General features: G+C 41.3%; 3 protein-coding genes across 7 annotated transcripts; 1 reads left to right on the top strand and 2 right to left on the bottom strand.

Moving 5' to 3' along the window:
• The first annotated feature begins 1,227 nt into the window (after window positions 1–1,227).
• LOC116194606 (probable pectinesterase/pectinesterase inhibitor 34) lies at window positions 1,228–5,699 on the top strand. Its single transcript, XM_031523454.1, has 3 exons — window positions 1,228–2,424; window positions 3,662–3,798; window positions 4,781–5,699. Exons 1-3 carry the CDS (start codon window positions 1,460–1,462, stop codon window positions 5,476–5,478), a joined length of 1,800 nt encoding a protein of 599 aa, XP_031379314.1. The 5' UTR covers window positions 1,228–1,459; the 3' UTR covers window positions 5,479–5,699.
• LOC116194607 (phosphatidylinositol 4-kinase gamma 3) lies at window positions 5,547–8,943 on the bottom strand. Of its 2 annotated transcripts, XM_031523456.1 has the most exons (4): window positions 8,788–8,934; window positions 8,356–8,408; window positions 6,648–8,273; window positions 5,547–6,306 (listed from the first exon to the last, which is right to left on the bottom strand). In XM_031523456.1, the coding sequence occupies exons 3-4, from the start codon at window positions 8,019–8,021 to the stop codon at window positions 5,926–5,928; spliced, it is 1,755 nt and encodes a 584-aa protein (XP_031379316.1). In that variant the 5' UTR covers window positions 8,022–8,273; window positions 8,356–8,408; window positions 8,788–8,934; the 3' UTR covers window positions 5,547–5,925. The 2 variants fall into 2 exon arrangements, with proteins under 2 accessions (XP_031379316.1, XP_031379315.1); XM_031523455.1 differs by lacking the exon at window positions 8,356–8,408 and having other exon boundaries at window positions 8,788–8,943.
• A 1,972-nt stretch (window positions 8,944–10,915) lies between these two features.
• On the bottom strand, window positions 10,916–15,011 carry LOC116195814 (dipeptidyl aminopeptidase 4). 4 transcript variants are annotated; one of them, XM_031525181.1, is made up of 7 exons: window positions 14,726–15,011; window positions 14,555–14,624; window positions 13,515–13,972; window positions 13,117–13,311; window positions 12,984–13,013; window positions 11,726–12,835; window positions 10,916–11,626 (listed from the first exon to the last, which is right to left on the bottom strand). In XM_031525181.1, exons 3-7 carry the CDS (start codon window positions 13,950–13,952, stop codon window positions 11,075–11,077), a joined length of 2,325 nt encoding a protein of 774 aa, XP_031381041.1. In that variant the 5' UTR covers window positions 13,953–13,972; window positions 14,555–14,624; window positions 14,726–15,011; the 3' UTR covers window positions 10,916–11,074. The 4 variants fall into 4 exon arrangements, with proteins under 4 accessions (XP_031381041.1, XP_031381040.1, XP_031381043.1 ...); XM_031525180.1 differs by having other exon boundaries at window positions 13,515–13,969; XM_031525183.1 differs by having other exon boundaries at window positions 14,555–14,596.
• Window positions 15,012–16,139: the final 1,128 nt, after the last annotated feature.

Here is a 16,139-nt window from a genome sequence, read left to right as displayed (position 1 = left end):
TGTTCAATTCCCGATACCGTGAGCACAAGCCTCCAACCATATACATACACTTACTCTCAATGAGTAAAAACCTTTGATGTAGACCTCGATGTTGATATTGCTATACTTCGTGGTGCACACCGCATATATATGTCAATTATGTAGTACACCAAATTTAAATGCGTGAGGGAGGTGAGAGAGCACTAATTCGATTGAGTTTTATCAATCTGTTTGAGTGCAAGGAGATAATAATAATCGACTTCATGGTCGGGTTGGTGGGACCGTATTAAATTCGTTCAGGTACCAATACCACGTGGGGCTTTGATTACTTCTCTCGAACTACTTGTACCGTAAATAATTTCTTGAAAAAAATCGATCTACATACTTCTATATATGCAAAAGAGTGAAAGAAATTAATTAAGGGCATCGTTATTTTTCTTTTGGGTAATATTTGTTATTTAATTATTGTAACATAGATTTTTTTTTTATGAATGTAATTTCCACCAAACAAAACATTGATGTTCCGTTTGTTTTCGCAGTTAAAATCACAAAAATTTTAATTTTAATTTTAACTCAACACACTACACAACAAAAATATATATTTCTCAAGTAAAAAATTTTAATTTTTAACTTTAACTCAACGCACTATACAATCATTTGTCCCTTTTCACAATCAAAATCAAAGTTACTCTAACTGTGAAATCAAACGCACCATCACTGTCGAGAGTACATGCAAACACAGGAAAGGTGCAAAAAGGTAACAACCCAGTGGACTGATGTAGAAAAGGAACTAATTATAAAGACTACAATCAGCCCAAAGGTAAAGATGGGAAAACGATAACTCATTGAAACAGAGACTCCTTTCCTTTTCCAGATTCGACCCTTTCACTCAAAGTCTTCATCACTAAGAAATATACTATGTAAGCATACATTCGAACAAGATTAGTTTGATTCTAATAAATTGGAAAATCATAATTTTACTGAGAGAAAAGGAGACTCGATACAGTTTCTCAATACGAAATCAAGAATTCTTAATTTGATTCTAATAAGTACCTCATTGGCCTTTCTTTATAACTAGATTGAAAAAAAAGGAAAAAAAAAAAAAGAGAGAGAGAGAGAGAGAGAGAAGAAAACCGAGTTTCATACTCACTCATTGAAATTCAAATAAACCCGACCAAACGTATATATATAAAGAGAAGTATTTAGCTTGCATATTATTGTTAGTGGTCATTCCTCTACACTCACTTATATAGAAATAGTATAGCAGTAGTAATAGTCGTCGTAGTAATAGATTACAGCTCACGCATTTCGATATAGACCTCGCACCAACCAACTCCTCTTCTTCTCAGTCGAAGCCTCCTCTATTAAAGCCACTATGATAGCTCTAATCTGATCTACACCCGACCACCAATCGAATAAAGACCTCTGAGAAACACTCGGTTGCATTTCGCTTCATTGCTCCTAGGATCGATCAGCTGAGATGGGCTATGGCAGACTTGGAGGCGGCACAGAAGAGACGGACCAACCAGGTGACAGTACCGCCGCACCAGCAAAGCTGTCCTCCTCAACCTGGACCAAGCGGCGGCGGGTCCTATTCCTCGCTCTCCTCTCCCTCTTGCTGATCATCGCTTCCGCGGTATCTGCTGCATTGGTGATCGGGCTGAGGGCTCGGGCTGAGGGCCGAGCTGGGACCAGGAAGCCAACGCGTGCAATCTCAGGGGCTTGTGCCCACACGCTGTACCCAGCCCTGTGCGTGGAATCACTCCTCGACTTCCCAGGTTCGACCGCAGCCGGAACGGAGCAGGACCTCGTCCACATCTCCCTTAACATGACCCTACAGCGTCTGAGCAAGGCCTTCTACCTCTCCTCTGGCATCTCTTACCTCGAGATGGACCCTCTCGCCCACTCTGCATACGACGACTGCCTCGAGCTACTCGAGGACTCGGTCCACGCCCTCTCGCGGGCCCTCTCCTCTGTCGTGCCCTCGGAGGGGGAGGGATCAGAGGGCAGGGGATCCACCCAAGATGTGTTGACATGGCTCAGTGCAGCCTTAACGAACCAGGACACGTGTTCGGAAGGATTCGACGGAGTGGTGGGGCCCGTGAAGGATCAGATGTCAGAAAAGCTGAAGGACCTGTCGGAGCTCGTTAGCAACTCCCTGGCTATATTCTCGGCCATCGGCGGTGGCAGTGGCGACTTTGCGGGAGTGCCGATACAGAACCGGAGAAGGTTGATGGAGGAGGAGAGCATGATCAACGGGAGGTTTCCAAGATGGCTGAGCAAGCGGGAGAGGGAGCTGCTGGACATGCCGGCGGCGGAGATCCAGGCGGACATAGTGGTGTCCAAGGATGGAGGGCAAGGGACCCTCAAGACGATAGCAGAGGCGATCAAGAAGGCACCGGAGCACAGTGACAGGCGTACTATTATCTACGTCCGAGCCGGGAGGTAATTAATTAATTAGATAATTAATAAATTAAGTAGGCCTTTTGGTAAAATATTTCGAAAAATGCTTGCCACGCTGTGAAATAGCGATACAATTTCGGGGATATTTGAGGGTGATTTCGTCCTTTCATTAAATTGTTCCTCGGTGGGCCCCGTAACATAGGAGTACCGTCCATCGCGGGGTACACCTTCTGGTAATCTCGAGGAAGATAGTGTTAGTTATTCATGGGAACAAAGTAGAGAGAGGATCTGTTTTGGGTTTGGGCATCAACTAACTCCAAAATAACAGTAGCATGGCAGGTAAATTAACATTCAATTTCATTTAATTTAATTTAGTTTGATTTGAGAAGATGAAAATAAAAATAATTAGGAAAAATATGCGAGAGAATTTAAAGAAGAAAATAAAAAAGTAATGATTGTATCGTTGAATTGAAAAAAAAGTGTTAAAATTGAGAAAAAAATGTTGAATAGTCAAAAAAATTTAATATTAAAAAGTTGATTGTAATAATAAATAAATAAATAAAAGTACGAGAGAATTTGAAGAAAAAGATTAAAAAAATCATTGTGTTTTTCAATTGAGAGAAATATAAAGGAAATTTAAGTTAAGTTAAATTTGATTTTGTAAACAAACATGGTAACATGTGATTTTCCATAATTACCCCCGAGCTAAATGTCCGGTCTTAAGGAGTCGGCATTAATTGATGTCTATAATTGGGCAAGCAAACTAAAGTGTAGACTCACGGTTTGGATCTCATGTTTGGATTTTAAAAAAAAAAAACAGAGAGAGAGACTGACAAGTACTAAAAAATCGAAACAAACGTGAATTTCAATTATGTCACCATAACGGACCGGGCTATTATAAGTTGAATTAGAGGAAGGAGGGGGATGAAGTTGTTGAGCTCCTACTTCAGTCCCCGCGCTTGTCTCGGTCTCATCGGTCTATCTATGCTTTTCTTCTTGTTGTTGGCTTGGCTTTTCTATGGGGAAAGAAAACGATGATGAGTTCTTTGCGTAGATTTTGGGCTGTTTTTTTTTTTTGTCCTGCTTGAGATGTTTATTGACTTCAGACTCCTAATCATGTCTGTCTTTTGTTTATGGTCTTCTCGTGAACATAATTGCATGTGATGAGGTGGCTTAGAATTGCAGCCTCTACATTATAGACATATACATAATATGTTATCATATATCATTAATAATTATTTTCTAGAGGAGATTGATTAATTAATTAATTTTCAATCAGGTACGAAGAAGACATGCTGAAGGTTGGGAGGAAGAAAACGAACTTGATGTTCATTGGTGACGGGCCGGACAAGACAATCATCACCGGCAAGAAGAGTGTCGCCGACAAGATGACTACTTTCCACACCGCTTCTTTTGGTATAATTTTGTTCTGTTTATTTACTCGCTATCATTTTCTTCTTTTCCTTTTATTATGATTATTATTATTATGCTCACTACCATTTATTCCCGTTAATTAAAATCCCTTTCTTCTTCTTCTTCTTCTTCTTCTTCTTTTTTTATCGTAATAATTATACTTTGATTCAATTTTTTTCTTTTTTATTTTGCCAATAAAATCACAAGTTTATTAGTTAAAAGTAATCTTCGTTCGACCAACAATTTATTCCGAGATACATGTAGAAGTTGTCCGATTTTGAGAAAAACAAAATACGTCATCATCTTTTTACGATAGTGATTAAAGTCCTCTTTACAGATCATAACTTGAATTTTCCAACTTACATTGAGGACGCTTTATATCAACTTCATTACTAGGAGATTTTCGGAAAATTTGTATTCTCGTGATAATAACATGATAAAGAAGTTTCATTGTCATGGTCATGGGCCACGACAATCATTCTAGCCAGTAGTCAAGCAGAGTCCTTTTACAAAGACTCGATGAGTGACTAATTTGATTAGTGTCCCTGCCTTAGCTGTTTATTTGTACGAAACAATCTCGATCAAGTTAAATCTAAGTAGACCACTCCCATTACCCGTCTGATACACCGAAGGACGGCCAGGGGACATCACGAACCAGTACCTCCCGTCCATGTGGATTGTATCTAATGTGCCCCATTGATTACGACGTTTGATGTTCAACATGACATTGCCAAGTGCCCAAATTTAATAGTGACAGGAATCCATAAATAATACAATTGGTCCCGAGGGAACGCATGGCCGTTATTCTCAGAGGAGGAATCGAATAAAATTGGAGGTGATCAGTGAGTGGTGCGTAACATCATTGTCCTCCGACACATTAAGGGCGATAATCCGGAAAAAGAATTTATCTGCTCGATTATAAAAAATGTTTTTGAGTTGGGCTTTACTCATGTTATGAGTTCTACTTCTACCTGCGGTTTGACAGCGGCCACTGGTTTCGGTTTCATTGCCCGGGACATGACCTTCGAGAACTATGCGGGACCAGGGAAGCACCAGGCGGTGGCCCTCCGGGTCGGGGCCGACCACGCGGTGGTCTACAGATGTACCATCAAGGGGTACCAGGACACCCTCTATGTCCACTCGAACAGACAGTTCTTCCGGGAATGCGACATCTATGGCACGGTGGACTTCATCTGTGGGAACGCTGCAGTGGTCATCCAGCACTGCAACATCTACGCCCGGAAGCCCATGGCTCAGCAGAAGAACACCATCACTGCCCAAAACAGAAAGGATCCTAACCAGAACACCGGGATATCAATCCACGCGTGCCGTATCCTTGCCACCTCTGACTTGGAGGCATCCAAAGGCAGCTTCCCGACATATCTGGGCCGTCCATGGAAGCTGTACTCGAGGGTCGTGTACATGTTGTCCTACCTGGGTGACCACATCCATCCCCAGGGGTGGCTCGAGTGGAGCTCGACCTTTGCTCTAGACACACTGTATTACGGAGAGTACATGAATAATGGACCTGGGGCGGGAGTGGCGCAGCGGGTCAAGTGGCCTGGCTATCGGGTCATAAAATCACCGGCTGAAGCCAGTAAATTCACAGTGGCACAGTTCATATATGGTTCGTCGTGGTTACCCTCTACCGGAGTGGCCTTCATGGCTGGATTATCAGTTTAAGCAGAACTAGAGTCTAGAAGCATAACTATCCAAGTCTTGAAACAAACGAAGACAGAGGTTCTTCCCTAATTCCATTAAGATACAGTTGTTTTTGTAATTTTGGGTCCATATATTTTTTTTCAGCAAATGTACTCATAAATCATAATTATGACGAAATGTAAGAAGGACATGGAACTTCAACTTGTCCACATCAAATCAAATTCCTCATGGGACTCCTCACATCTGTATACGGCTAATTCAGATTCGTTTCTTTTTGGCCACTTTCGGGTTAAAGACCCTCTCTCATTCATTCTATCCGGAAAAGATTACAGTGAGAAACATATTCATCTATCAAGATAATTCTTCCCCTTTATTTAAGAACAAGAAAAGCAATCTAGTCCCAGCACCAAGACCACATCACCCAAAACAATCAAATTTACCAATCTGCAGAACATATACTCCTGTACCTTATGTGGCTGATAGCCCATTGAGGTATTGGTCCATGACCATTGACAAAGACTCGAGAAAAGAAGCTTCACTAGCTCCAGGAAGCAGAGCTTCTTGAGCTTCTCGTACAATGAGTTCGATCACAGATTCCTCCTTCAGAGTTACTCGGCACATTATGCGTCCAATGGTGAAAGGAGAGAGTCCCTTCTCAGCGCCTTTCTTCAAAAGCATGGTGGAGATTCGGAGCGTGCAAGCGCATTCAGTTGGCAGTTCCCAGCCGTGCGATTTCAAAAGCTGAATGTCTTGCTCGGCATCCAGTGATTTGATGTAGTCAATGGTTTCCGGAGAGTAGGGATGACGAGCTTGTGGCCAATATAACCAGTCAAATGTGCAATCTTCAAACTGCAGAATTGGTATCAGTAAGGATGAGAAGGACATAAAAACACCTCCAGTTACCCAAGGACTGCCATATGAAGTTTCCATATTTCCACTTATTATCTTTTGAAATTAAGAAAGCACATGTTATTTATCACAATCTTTCAAAAGATGTATTGCATCACAAAACATTTCATGAACTGCAGCACAAAATATCTCCATATTTTTTTTGTAAGAAATGGAAAAATAATGAACTACAAATAAACTACCAAACCACATGTTATAAGACAATATGTCTCCACAACTAACATGACAAATAATGAACTACGAATATCAAATTTCTCAAATATTTTTTTACGGATACTTACATTCTCGGGCAAACAGTACCCATGATCAATAGGTGTAAGCACAATGTCTCCGTCTTCACCCTCCTCTCTGCTGATCAATATGTTCCCTGCATGCCGATCTGCATTTGCCAACCTTATATCCAGCACAGAGATCTTGTGAACCTCATCCACAGGGAAAGTGCAGGGCCCCATGTCCTCGCAACTTCCGTGGTTCTTCACGAACATCTGAAGAGATCCGATCTTTATGTTTGCGGACGAGTATTCATAACCTTCTGGGTAGTTGAACCCTCTGTGCAAACACTTGACGATAATTGTAGGTGGAACCCCAGAAAATCCCTTCTCTGCACTATTGGAAGAACGGGGTCCACCTCGCGGGTGATCTAAAATGAAAGCAGCAACTTCCCTCAGGGCACCCTCTCCTACACGTGTGCCCTTCTTCAATCCTTCACCAGTCGTTGATAACGGCAGTCCCCTAGGATTATTTACAGCTAACGGCTCCTCATCAATCGGCTTAAAAACTGATATGTACTTCTGACCTGAACAGTCCTTCATTAGGTAGGCTCCTCCTGAACCCTCTGAAGAACGAATTGGGTCATTCCCACTCTCTAAACCTTGACCTGTGGACCTAATCAATTCTTCTAAGACACATGGGAGTTTAATATCTCGGTCAGCGTTTAAAGCTTCCAACAGAAAATCTTTTCTCTGCTGTTTTATACCAGGATACCCTGGCAATAGGGTTCCCAGCGGGTAATCATTGAGAGCATTTGCTGGTTCATCCATATCTGAAGCATCAATCAATACTTCAAAGTGTTTCTGAACAGGTTTGGCCCTCACTTTAGCAGACTTGCGAACAAGCAAGTGGATCACAGCATCAGTGTTTCTGCAGAAGTCATATATGAGTTGTTGGTCTTCCAGCTCCTCCCCATCGCATACCAACTCTTGCTCCTTGAGATCAAGAAGTCTTCCCCCTTTCTTTGCAATCTGCTGCTTCACATAACCCACATTTCTGCTCCTCTCCACCTGGAACTCAAACTCCTTTCCGCAGGCAGTACGAACAATGATACCTTGTAGATCAGAAAGCCTCAGCACCAGATGCAAAATGTTACCATCAGCCACCCCATAGTCGCAGACACGAGAATTGTTCCGAGCAAGTTCTCTTCCTCCAAAAACCAGTTTCTGCCTTTTCACAAAGAACCCTTGCACCGACTGAATCCTCAGCTTAACAGAGGCAATCGAGTCTGATTCTGTGATATGCATGGGCATCATAGACCCAGCAACAGATAAGTAAATCAAGATCGGGTCACCCGAGCGAGGGCCATATCTGCTAATTGCACTACCTGGAAAATTCAAAGATTCTTCCTGCACCGGACTAAGTGCTACACCAGCAAGAGACATCTTTCTCCTCTCCAATCAACAACCTCTTTCCCCCTCTCAATGAAGACACTCAAACATTCAGATCATCCCAGCACTCAGCGACGAATCGATTTTCTTGAGAAATGTAAAAACATCCACCCCATTTCATGGAATATCATCAAAGAAATGGAGATACAATAGGTCAATCTTGTTAAGCAGAAAAGTTCCCCGAAGTTAGCATGTCCAAAGTACGGAAATCTTTTCGCGGAAAATTTCAAGGTTCATGCCTAGGACCTGTATGAATTGGGAAAAAAATAATAATTAAAACTTGGCCTTGAAATGCTACAAATTGCAAGGTGCTGATGAGAGATAAGACCTCCAGCTGAGGATCGATTTCCTGTCACTACTAAGGCCATGGAGCATAGCTTCCTAAAATTAGTGAAGCAGATCCCTTATAAGCATGGCCAAACACAATGAGAAGGACCAAAAAATGGAAGCAGATGGTATAATAAGCATCACATTGGCTGTAGGTTACACAAAACCATCATAACTAAGACATTAAGCATAATTTGGCGTCAAAAGAAGCAAGAAAAATGGGATCAGATGCTGATGAACATTGCACAAATCACGCGTACAATCAATTGACTCAACAATCACAAAATAACTCACAAGTTGCAGTGAGATTCTAATGCCGTGATTTCATCAGATTCTTCACCGCACTCCAAGGCATGCCAACTTCGTCCACTACTCAACTAACTCAACAATCAAAACAACAAGACAACAGGAATGGTGTGAATCAAACACTTACCAAAGGAGAAGCTCACATCGAACAGGAAAGTACGATCACAAGCTGCTGAAGCTCGAGAGGCAGAGAAATAGAGAGAGAGATGCAACCAGGGAGGTGGTGACACAGATTCTCCCTGCTTACATATTTTTTTTTTTTTCGGTTGATTCCGTGCTTACATATTTATAATGAATAATTATATGCATATATGGAGACATTTAAACGGAGGGGAGATTCTTACGGAGAAATTCTCTTTTATTTCCTCTGATAGTTATTAACGGCGTTATTTAACTTGACGGGCGTTATCTCCAGGCCGGTGGCATGGCATCACCCGGGGGCCCACGTGATGTTGCAGGAAAGTTTTTGAAGTTTTTTAAGACTGGTTCCCCTTTTTTTTCCTTTTTGTTGGATTCATTTATTCGGTTGTAGAAAGTAGAGATCAGTTTTCGTTTTTCGCATGTACACATCGGTCTACGATTATTTTTAAAAAAAATTAGTCTATATAACTTTTTTAAGTTTTATAATTACCTCATTTTATTTTCTTTAATATTTCTATAAGACTAGGACCGTCATGAATCAATTATCACTTTTTATAATCTCTGCTTTTGTAGTGTCGTCATTGAAGATCGTAGCAGACATTAAATCACTCGGCTTAACAACGATGACTGATAATTATCATATGCGAGAAGATCAAGTTTCAATAATATTTACTAAATAAATAAATTTAGGAGCATGTATGTAATTAAAAAAATAAAATAGTGATGACTTTTTTATAGTAGAAAATAGTAATATTTTAGATTTCAATGTGATTATCATTTTCATATTTGCATATTTAAAAAAAATTAAACCATATGTGAAATATAAGGCATATGTTACTTTTTGCATAAACAAATCAAAAGTGTTCACTTCACAAGAACAACAGTGTTTCTTCAACAACAAGAAAATAAAAAGTTGGAAAGTTTTTAAATATTTTTCAATGTATGATGTCATTATATATCGCATAGTCATGCTTGTTAAAGTTTTTACTATTCAAAATTATATATGTTTTAATATAATCATAAAAGATGACAAGATTCAATTATGACAAATTTTAATTAATTAGTTTTAAGCAAATCTGGCGGGATATTAAAAGTACGGAGACCTATATTTTATAATTTACAGCACTCTAGAACTTGTGTTCTAGTAATTAGCGCCAAACGAGTGATTAAAAAAAGAAAAAGAAATTAGAGCCAAACAGAAAGGCTACGATTGTAATTTGAAATAACGTGTGGCATCACTAGCGTACGGGCACGCTGTACGGAGTTAACGATGATAAACGGCCGTTTAACAGCGTTAAGATTGTTCCTGTCTTGGCCTCCAAGTCTCAAACGGATCTCCAGGCTTCAGAGTTCGCGCGTAACATTGACCAATGAGCCTCTGACACTCGTAAAACGTACATATGGGCCACTCATCTCATCTTATAGGCTGAAAGAAACGAGTGTTGGCCCAGATGCTGCTTCGATAAATACTATTTTTGCTAAATAAAAGTCTAGGTCGAATTATTGGTCCGCTGTGACTGTTTCAACTAAGGAAATCTGGTCGCCAAGGAATGTTCCTTTCGCTATAGCTCACTGAGACTTAGCCCAACTTGGTCACCGTAACCTCACAAACACATTAGTGAATTAAGCCGTCATGGATTGTTTCGAAGCAACAATAGTGAGCTCTACGTCCTCAGCGAGATTTAAACTCGTGATGTTCAAGTGGGAACCCTTAAAGCTTAATCACTAGACCATCGTGCTGGTGGTGATGGAAATCGACCTTGAATCAATGGTTTCTAGCTCAAAAAAACTCTTCAATTTCTGATCTCATAATCGGTCTGCTAAAGTAACTTAGGGGCCGTTTGGATTTAAAGTTAAAATTACTTTGATTTTGATTTTAATTGTGGAAAAGGACAAATGAAATGTGATTATAAATTTGACTTGAAAAACGTGTATTTTTGTTGTGTAGCGTGTTGAGTTAAAGTTAAAGTTAAAATTAATTTTCTTTGAATCCAAACGGGACATTAATTAGTTGAGTACTTTCAAGTTTCATATATTAATTTTCCAGGGGTGACATGATCGGGAGAAAATGCAAGCGAAAGTCCACACACGACACGAGACAGGAAACTGAAGCAGGCAGGGAAGCATGAATGAGTAGGTTGCTGAAAAGAAGCGGAAATTCGAGGAAACCAAAGTACCATCCCAAATACAAGCAGCAGCAAATAGATCATCAGCAAGAGAGGGATTTATTGCTTATTTATCAAGAAAGATGCTTTTAACACGCTTTTCTTTTTTCACAGGTTCCTCTCGATGAAATCCCAGATCCTCTCCTCCATGTAAATCCGGTCCCGGAATCTTCTCGGCATGTGCCTCTCGTTGGGGAAGATCAGCAGCTCGTAAGGCTTCCTAGCGTCCACGAGCGCATTCACAAGCCTCGCAGTATGTCTAAAATGAACGTTCTCGTCTATCATCCCGTGTACAAGCAACAACCTCCCTTTCATCTTCCCAACATGAGACAACACGGAGCTTGACTCATAGCCTGATGTGTTGTGGGCTGGCAAGCCCATGTACTTCTCGGTGTAGAACGTGTCGTACCCATCCCACGATGTCACGGGGGCCCCAGAGACAGCACAGCGGTACACGTCTGGGAACCTTGCGAGTGACATGGCTGAGAGGTAGCCCCCATAGCTCCAGCCGTACAATCCAATTCGCCCAGCTTCGGCCAGGCCCTGTTTGATGAGCCACCGGACCCCGGCGACCTGATCCTCAGAGTCTACAAAGCCGAGACGGTGTTTAACAGCCCCTTCGAACTTCAAGCCCCTTCGTGCACTTCCTCGATTGTCCATCTGCAAGTGCAAAGGGACTTAATATTCCCTCTCCAATACAAACAGAACAGAAGGGCAAAGAAGAAAGCATAGAACTTTGTATGAATATTTTGCACTAACCTTCCATACTAAGATGCCCTTGCTTCGGAGATACTGCGCTTTCATGTCCACTGTATTGATCCACGAATCGAAGACAGACTGCACAATCGGGCCACCATAAACGCTTACCATGGTCCTATAAGGCGGAGGGCCATATATCATTATGTCAGGCTTGTATAACGCCCCGTACAAGACTGTCCCATCATTCGCTTGAATCTGAACTATCTCTGGAGGCTCAAGCTGCAGCTTTTTCAGTCTTGGAATCGTGAATGGTGGCTCATACAGATTCATAATGACGCTTCTGTCGTGCAATGAGCAGAGCGAAATACGAGGGGGAGAAGTAAGGGAATCGTGAATATCAACAAAAGTTCGCAAATGATGATCAAGCGCAACAGCGTGTTTTCCATTTCCCTGAGTCAATCTCCTTGGAGCAGGCAAAGGAGCATTCCTGTCGGGGAAGAGTTTTGTAGAATACAAATGATGCTCTAACGGTCCATCCAGAGTCCCAGTGAAATACACGAGTCCAGAAGCTTCGTTCACGCCAGCAACTTGCTCGACCATCCACTCACCCTCGGTGATTGGCCCAAGGCAAGACCCGTTAGTATCATGCAAGTATAGGTGTCTAAATCCTGTCTTCTCGCTGGCCCATATAAATCCTCCTGAGAATTTTGCTAACCCTCTGTCGAGAGGAGTGAAGCAGTCGTGCAAGTTAATCCACGTATCTTGCTCTTCCACCAATATGACTTTACCTTGCCCAGTCCGAATGTCGAACTTAAGCAGCTTTATCTTGGATTGCGTTCTATTCACTACCTGAGCTACGAGGCCATTTCCATGCATCCAATTAACTCGAGCTAAGTACTCATCCTCATTGTCCACTTGGTCTGATCCTCCGCATTGAAGATCCATCCATCTAATGGGACCCCCAGCAGAGGGAACTACCCCAAGACGAACCTTGACATTTGAGGCTCCTGCAAAGGGATAGGGGTGATCTTCCTGTGCCTCAGGACCAACCAAGCTCTTCCCTTGATGCATTATCCTGAACGGAGGTACCTCAGAAGAATCGACCTGTGTGAATGCAATGAATCTGCTGTCCAATGACCACCAGTACCCGTTCTTCCTATCCATCTCTTCCTGAAAATATATTAACAGTTAAAACAACCTTAGACCAGAGTAAACTAGGATAGCTTGCTCTAGAGAGAAAACATCATCGAGTAATTGACGGAATTACAAACAGGTTTGATCTTGCGAGTTTAATTACATATAACATAGAAATGCTCACCTCAGCTATATATTCAGCAAGCCCATGCGTCTGAAGAACATAAAACAATGATGTCAATATCCAGACAACAACCATGTATTGCTAGGGAGGGAATGGAAATCTCAATAGCCATCAACAGCTCAGGGAAGCTTACCATGCCTTTTTCTGCAGCACCACTTGTTAGTTGCCGTTGTTCATTATACAATGCATATAGAACATGCAACTCACAATCTCTAACAAAAGCTATCATGCTGCCATCTGGAGAAATATGTGGATCGATAATTGGTGAAGATGGTGAACTTGAGAGCTTGAGTTCTGGACTCGGAGAAGAGAGATCCTGGAAGAATATCTGTCGATGGAAGGGGGAAAAAGAAAAGAAAAGAAAAGAAAACAACCTATTATCTTAGAGGAAACTGAATATCTACAGCAAACACAAAAGGAGAGCACTAATCAATTGTCCATCTGAATGGCAGATGTCATTCTTCCAGACCATAAAGTAAAAAACAGAGGGAAAAAGTCTCTGAAATAACATATAAAGTGCAGAGAACAGACCCCATTAGGGAGAGGGACCATGATGGTTTTCTTCTTCGTACTCGTCTTAACCCATTCGTATCGTGTAACTCCCAGACCACGTTCCCTCAACCTTTCTCTTCTCAACTTTTCTTCAGGTGATATGTTATTCTCATCGAGCCCACCATCGGGAGGACTGAAGAACAACTCTTCCTTGCAGCTCTTTAGGTCAAATACAAAAACCTTCCTATTTAAAGTCTGGTCAGGACTATAGAGATAAGTCACCAAACTGTCATCGGGACTGAAAGTTATCGAACTTGGTCCAACATATCCAGGCAAGGGATACTGCACTATTTCATCAATGGGAAAAAGACTGCAGTCCTCTACAGTTTGTGAAGCCGTGTTGTCAGTGACAGGCATCGTGCGTGGAAAGGACCTTGATCTCTTCAACTTCTTCCTTGTCTCATCAGCTGATTGCATTACAAGAAAACTGGCTGCTGCTGATCAAACAAAAGAACAAGCAATGCAGCACCGATTAGAATTTAGTCTAGACGAGCACAGATATACTTGTCCTTTAAAAGATGAAACTTTACATTTGAACATCTATGTTTCTATTTTGACCACGCTTTCAAGGATCTATAAGAGATCAAAAGTAATGCAACACTATCACATCCGAGAAAACCCAACTAAAGAAACCAAGTTCTTGGGAGGTCATCATTCATTTAATCCGTCTTCCCAGCAACTCGGGATATATTAACAGACCTAAAGTTTATAGCTTTTGGAATGCCCGAATTCAAGTAATTATGCGATAAAAATTGCTCAATTGTGATAGAAAGAGCATCTATATGATCTTGGTTCTTCAGCTGCCTAATCAACACTAAAAGGAACTTTACTTAAAAAAAAAAAAAAAGTTATCCATAGTCGAAACTAAAGTACAAGAGATACTGTAACACCATAATTCCAAAACTTCGATTTTGCGTTGCTTTCCCCTTACTTTCTCAGCTACCCAACGGCAGGGCGCCATAAATCCCAAAACAACAGGCTAGTATATTCATAAAGCGAACAATTACGGCTGTCATTACCTGCTAAGAATCAGAAGGAATCAGCTCAAGAGGGACAATCCCCTGCATCCGGTGGCAGGACGTCAAAAATCTGCACCGCGTCAGCACGTAAAGTCGAAAACGAACAAAAATGTGTTCAAAAGTAAACCTAGAAAGCTCCGAAGGGATCATGGAGTATAGCTGGAATTGGACCTGTAAAGGCAGCGGATGTAATCGGCCATGAAAGCGAGAGTCCGAATAAGGAGATTCCGACATCAGATTCCGGGAGAGAGGGAGGGGGGGAGGGAGGGAGAGAGAGAGAGAGAGAGCGTTCCGTCAAGTTGAGAGGAATCGGAGATTGGATTAGGAATCGGATTCCAAGGAAGGAGTCGGTCGATGTCGAGGGGTAGCAGCGCAGAGATCTGCCGCTTTAAGTTTTTGTACCGGTAAACAGGACAACATGATGTCTCTGCTTTGCTTTGCTTTGAATTGAGAAAATTGGAATTTGGGGAGAGGAAATATATATAAATTTAAAAAAGAAAAATAAAATGGAATATGGAAGCAATCAAATCAAACAGGTTAAGAAAAATTGTGGATAAGAAGAAACATCGTGCTGGATCTGACGTGTAAATGTGTTTTGCCTCTTCACGGCTGGTTTTATTATCGCGGAAGTTATAGGGTTCTGCTTGCCCTATTTTGTCCCATTAGAAGCTAGTTTAGCAAGTCAGTTTTTTATTTTTTAACACCGCCACGTAATGGGTCCCATTCGGGGCCCGCACCTATAACCACAACTTACGCAAAAGAAAATATTGGAGTACGACGCCGCACAGCTCTCTTGTTTATTTGGATCGCTCTCGTGTTCAAGGGCGTCGTAATAAACTAATATTAGCATATAGCAGAAATGAACTAGAGAGCGACGCTCTCGTGCTTGGGGGCTTCGTATTACGCTAATAGTGGTGTACGATGGAAATAAACAAGAGAGCGACGAAGCGTCACTCTTGTGCTTGGCCGTGTCGTATAAAGCTAATATTGGTGTACGGTGCCAACAAGCACGAGTACGATGCTCCATCGCTCTATACTCCATTTATGTTATACTCCAAAAATAACTTGTACAATGCCCTCATACATGAGTGTGAAGCCCTATCGTTCAGATCATTTGCATCGTACTCCAAAACTAACTTGTACGATACCACCAAGCATGAATACAGCGCTTCGTCGTACTCTACTTCATTTTTGTCGTACTCCAAAATTAATTGTACGACACCCCCATGCACTAGTACTACGCCCATTGTACCCTAATTCTCGTTTGGCGTAACACAGTCGACTATATGGTTTGTCTTGTGACATCTGTTAGATTTGGTCCTCAATGTTAATGCAATCGACTGGAAGAGACGTATAGTCAACTACATAGAAATTCTGCGAACTGGTTGACTCCATGATTTGTGTGGTTGCATCTCATAAAAAAGTTGAAAAAATAAAATAAAAAAATTCAATAAGTAAAATATTTAAAAATATCTAAGATAATCAAATATAAAAATTTAAATTTAAATTTAAAATATTCAAAATTGAATAAATGTCATTATGCAACTCCATTGGGTTCAATTTATAATCGATAGGTTTCAAACTT

Source organism: Punica granatum, chromosome 2 (assembly GCF_007655135.1).
Source record: "Punica granatum isolate Tunisia-2019 chromosome 2, ASM765513v2, whole genome shotgun sequence".
NCBI lineage: Eukaryota > Viridiplantae > Streptophyta > Magnoliopsida > Myrtales > Lythraceae > Punica > Punica granatum.
The sequence above is the reverse complement of the archived record's forward strand: the minus strand, read 5'-3'. Positions and strand labels throughout refer to the sequence as shown.

Coding starts and splice junctions, on each gene's coding strand:
- LOC116194606 (XM_031523454.1), top strand. CDS start 1,460: ATGGGCTATGGCAGACTTGGAGGCGGCACAGAAGAGACGGACCAACCA. Junction 2,425..3,661: donor ATCTACGTCCGAGCCGGGAG/GTAATTAATTAA, acceptor ATTTTCAATCAG/GTACGAAGAAGACATGCTGA. Junction 3,799..4,780: donor TTTCCACACCGCTTCTTTTG/GTATAATTTTGT, acceptor GCGGTTTGACAG/CGGCCACTGGTTTCGGTTTC.
- LOC116194607 (XM_031523455.1), bottom strand. CDS start 8,021: ATGTCTCTTGCTGGTGTAGCACTTAGTCCGGTGCAGGAAGAATCTTTG. Junction 6,307..6,647: donor GGTACTGTTTGCCCGAGAAT/GTAAGTATCCGT, acceptor CCAATTCTGCAG/TTTGAAGATTGCACATTTGA.
- LOC116195814 (XM_031525181.1), bottom strand. CDS start 13,952: ATGCAATCAGCTGATGAGACAAGGAAGAAGTTGAAGAGATCAAGGTCC. Junction 13,014..13,116: donor GTGCTGCAGAAAAAGGCATG/GTAAGCTTCCCT, acceptor TATGTTCTTCAG/ACGCATGGGCTTGCTGAATA. Junction 11,627..11,725: donor AGGGCATCTTAGTATGGAAG/GTTAGTGCAAAA, acceptor TTGCACTTGCAG/ATGGACAATCGAGGAAGTGC.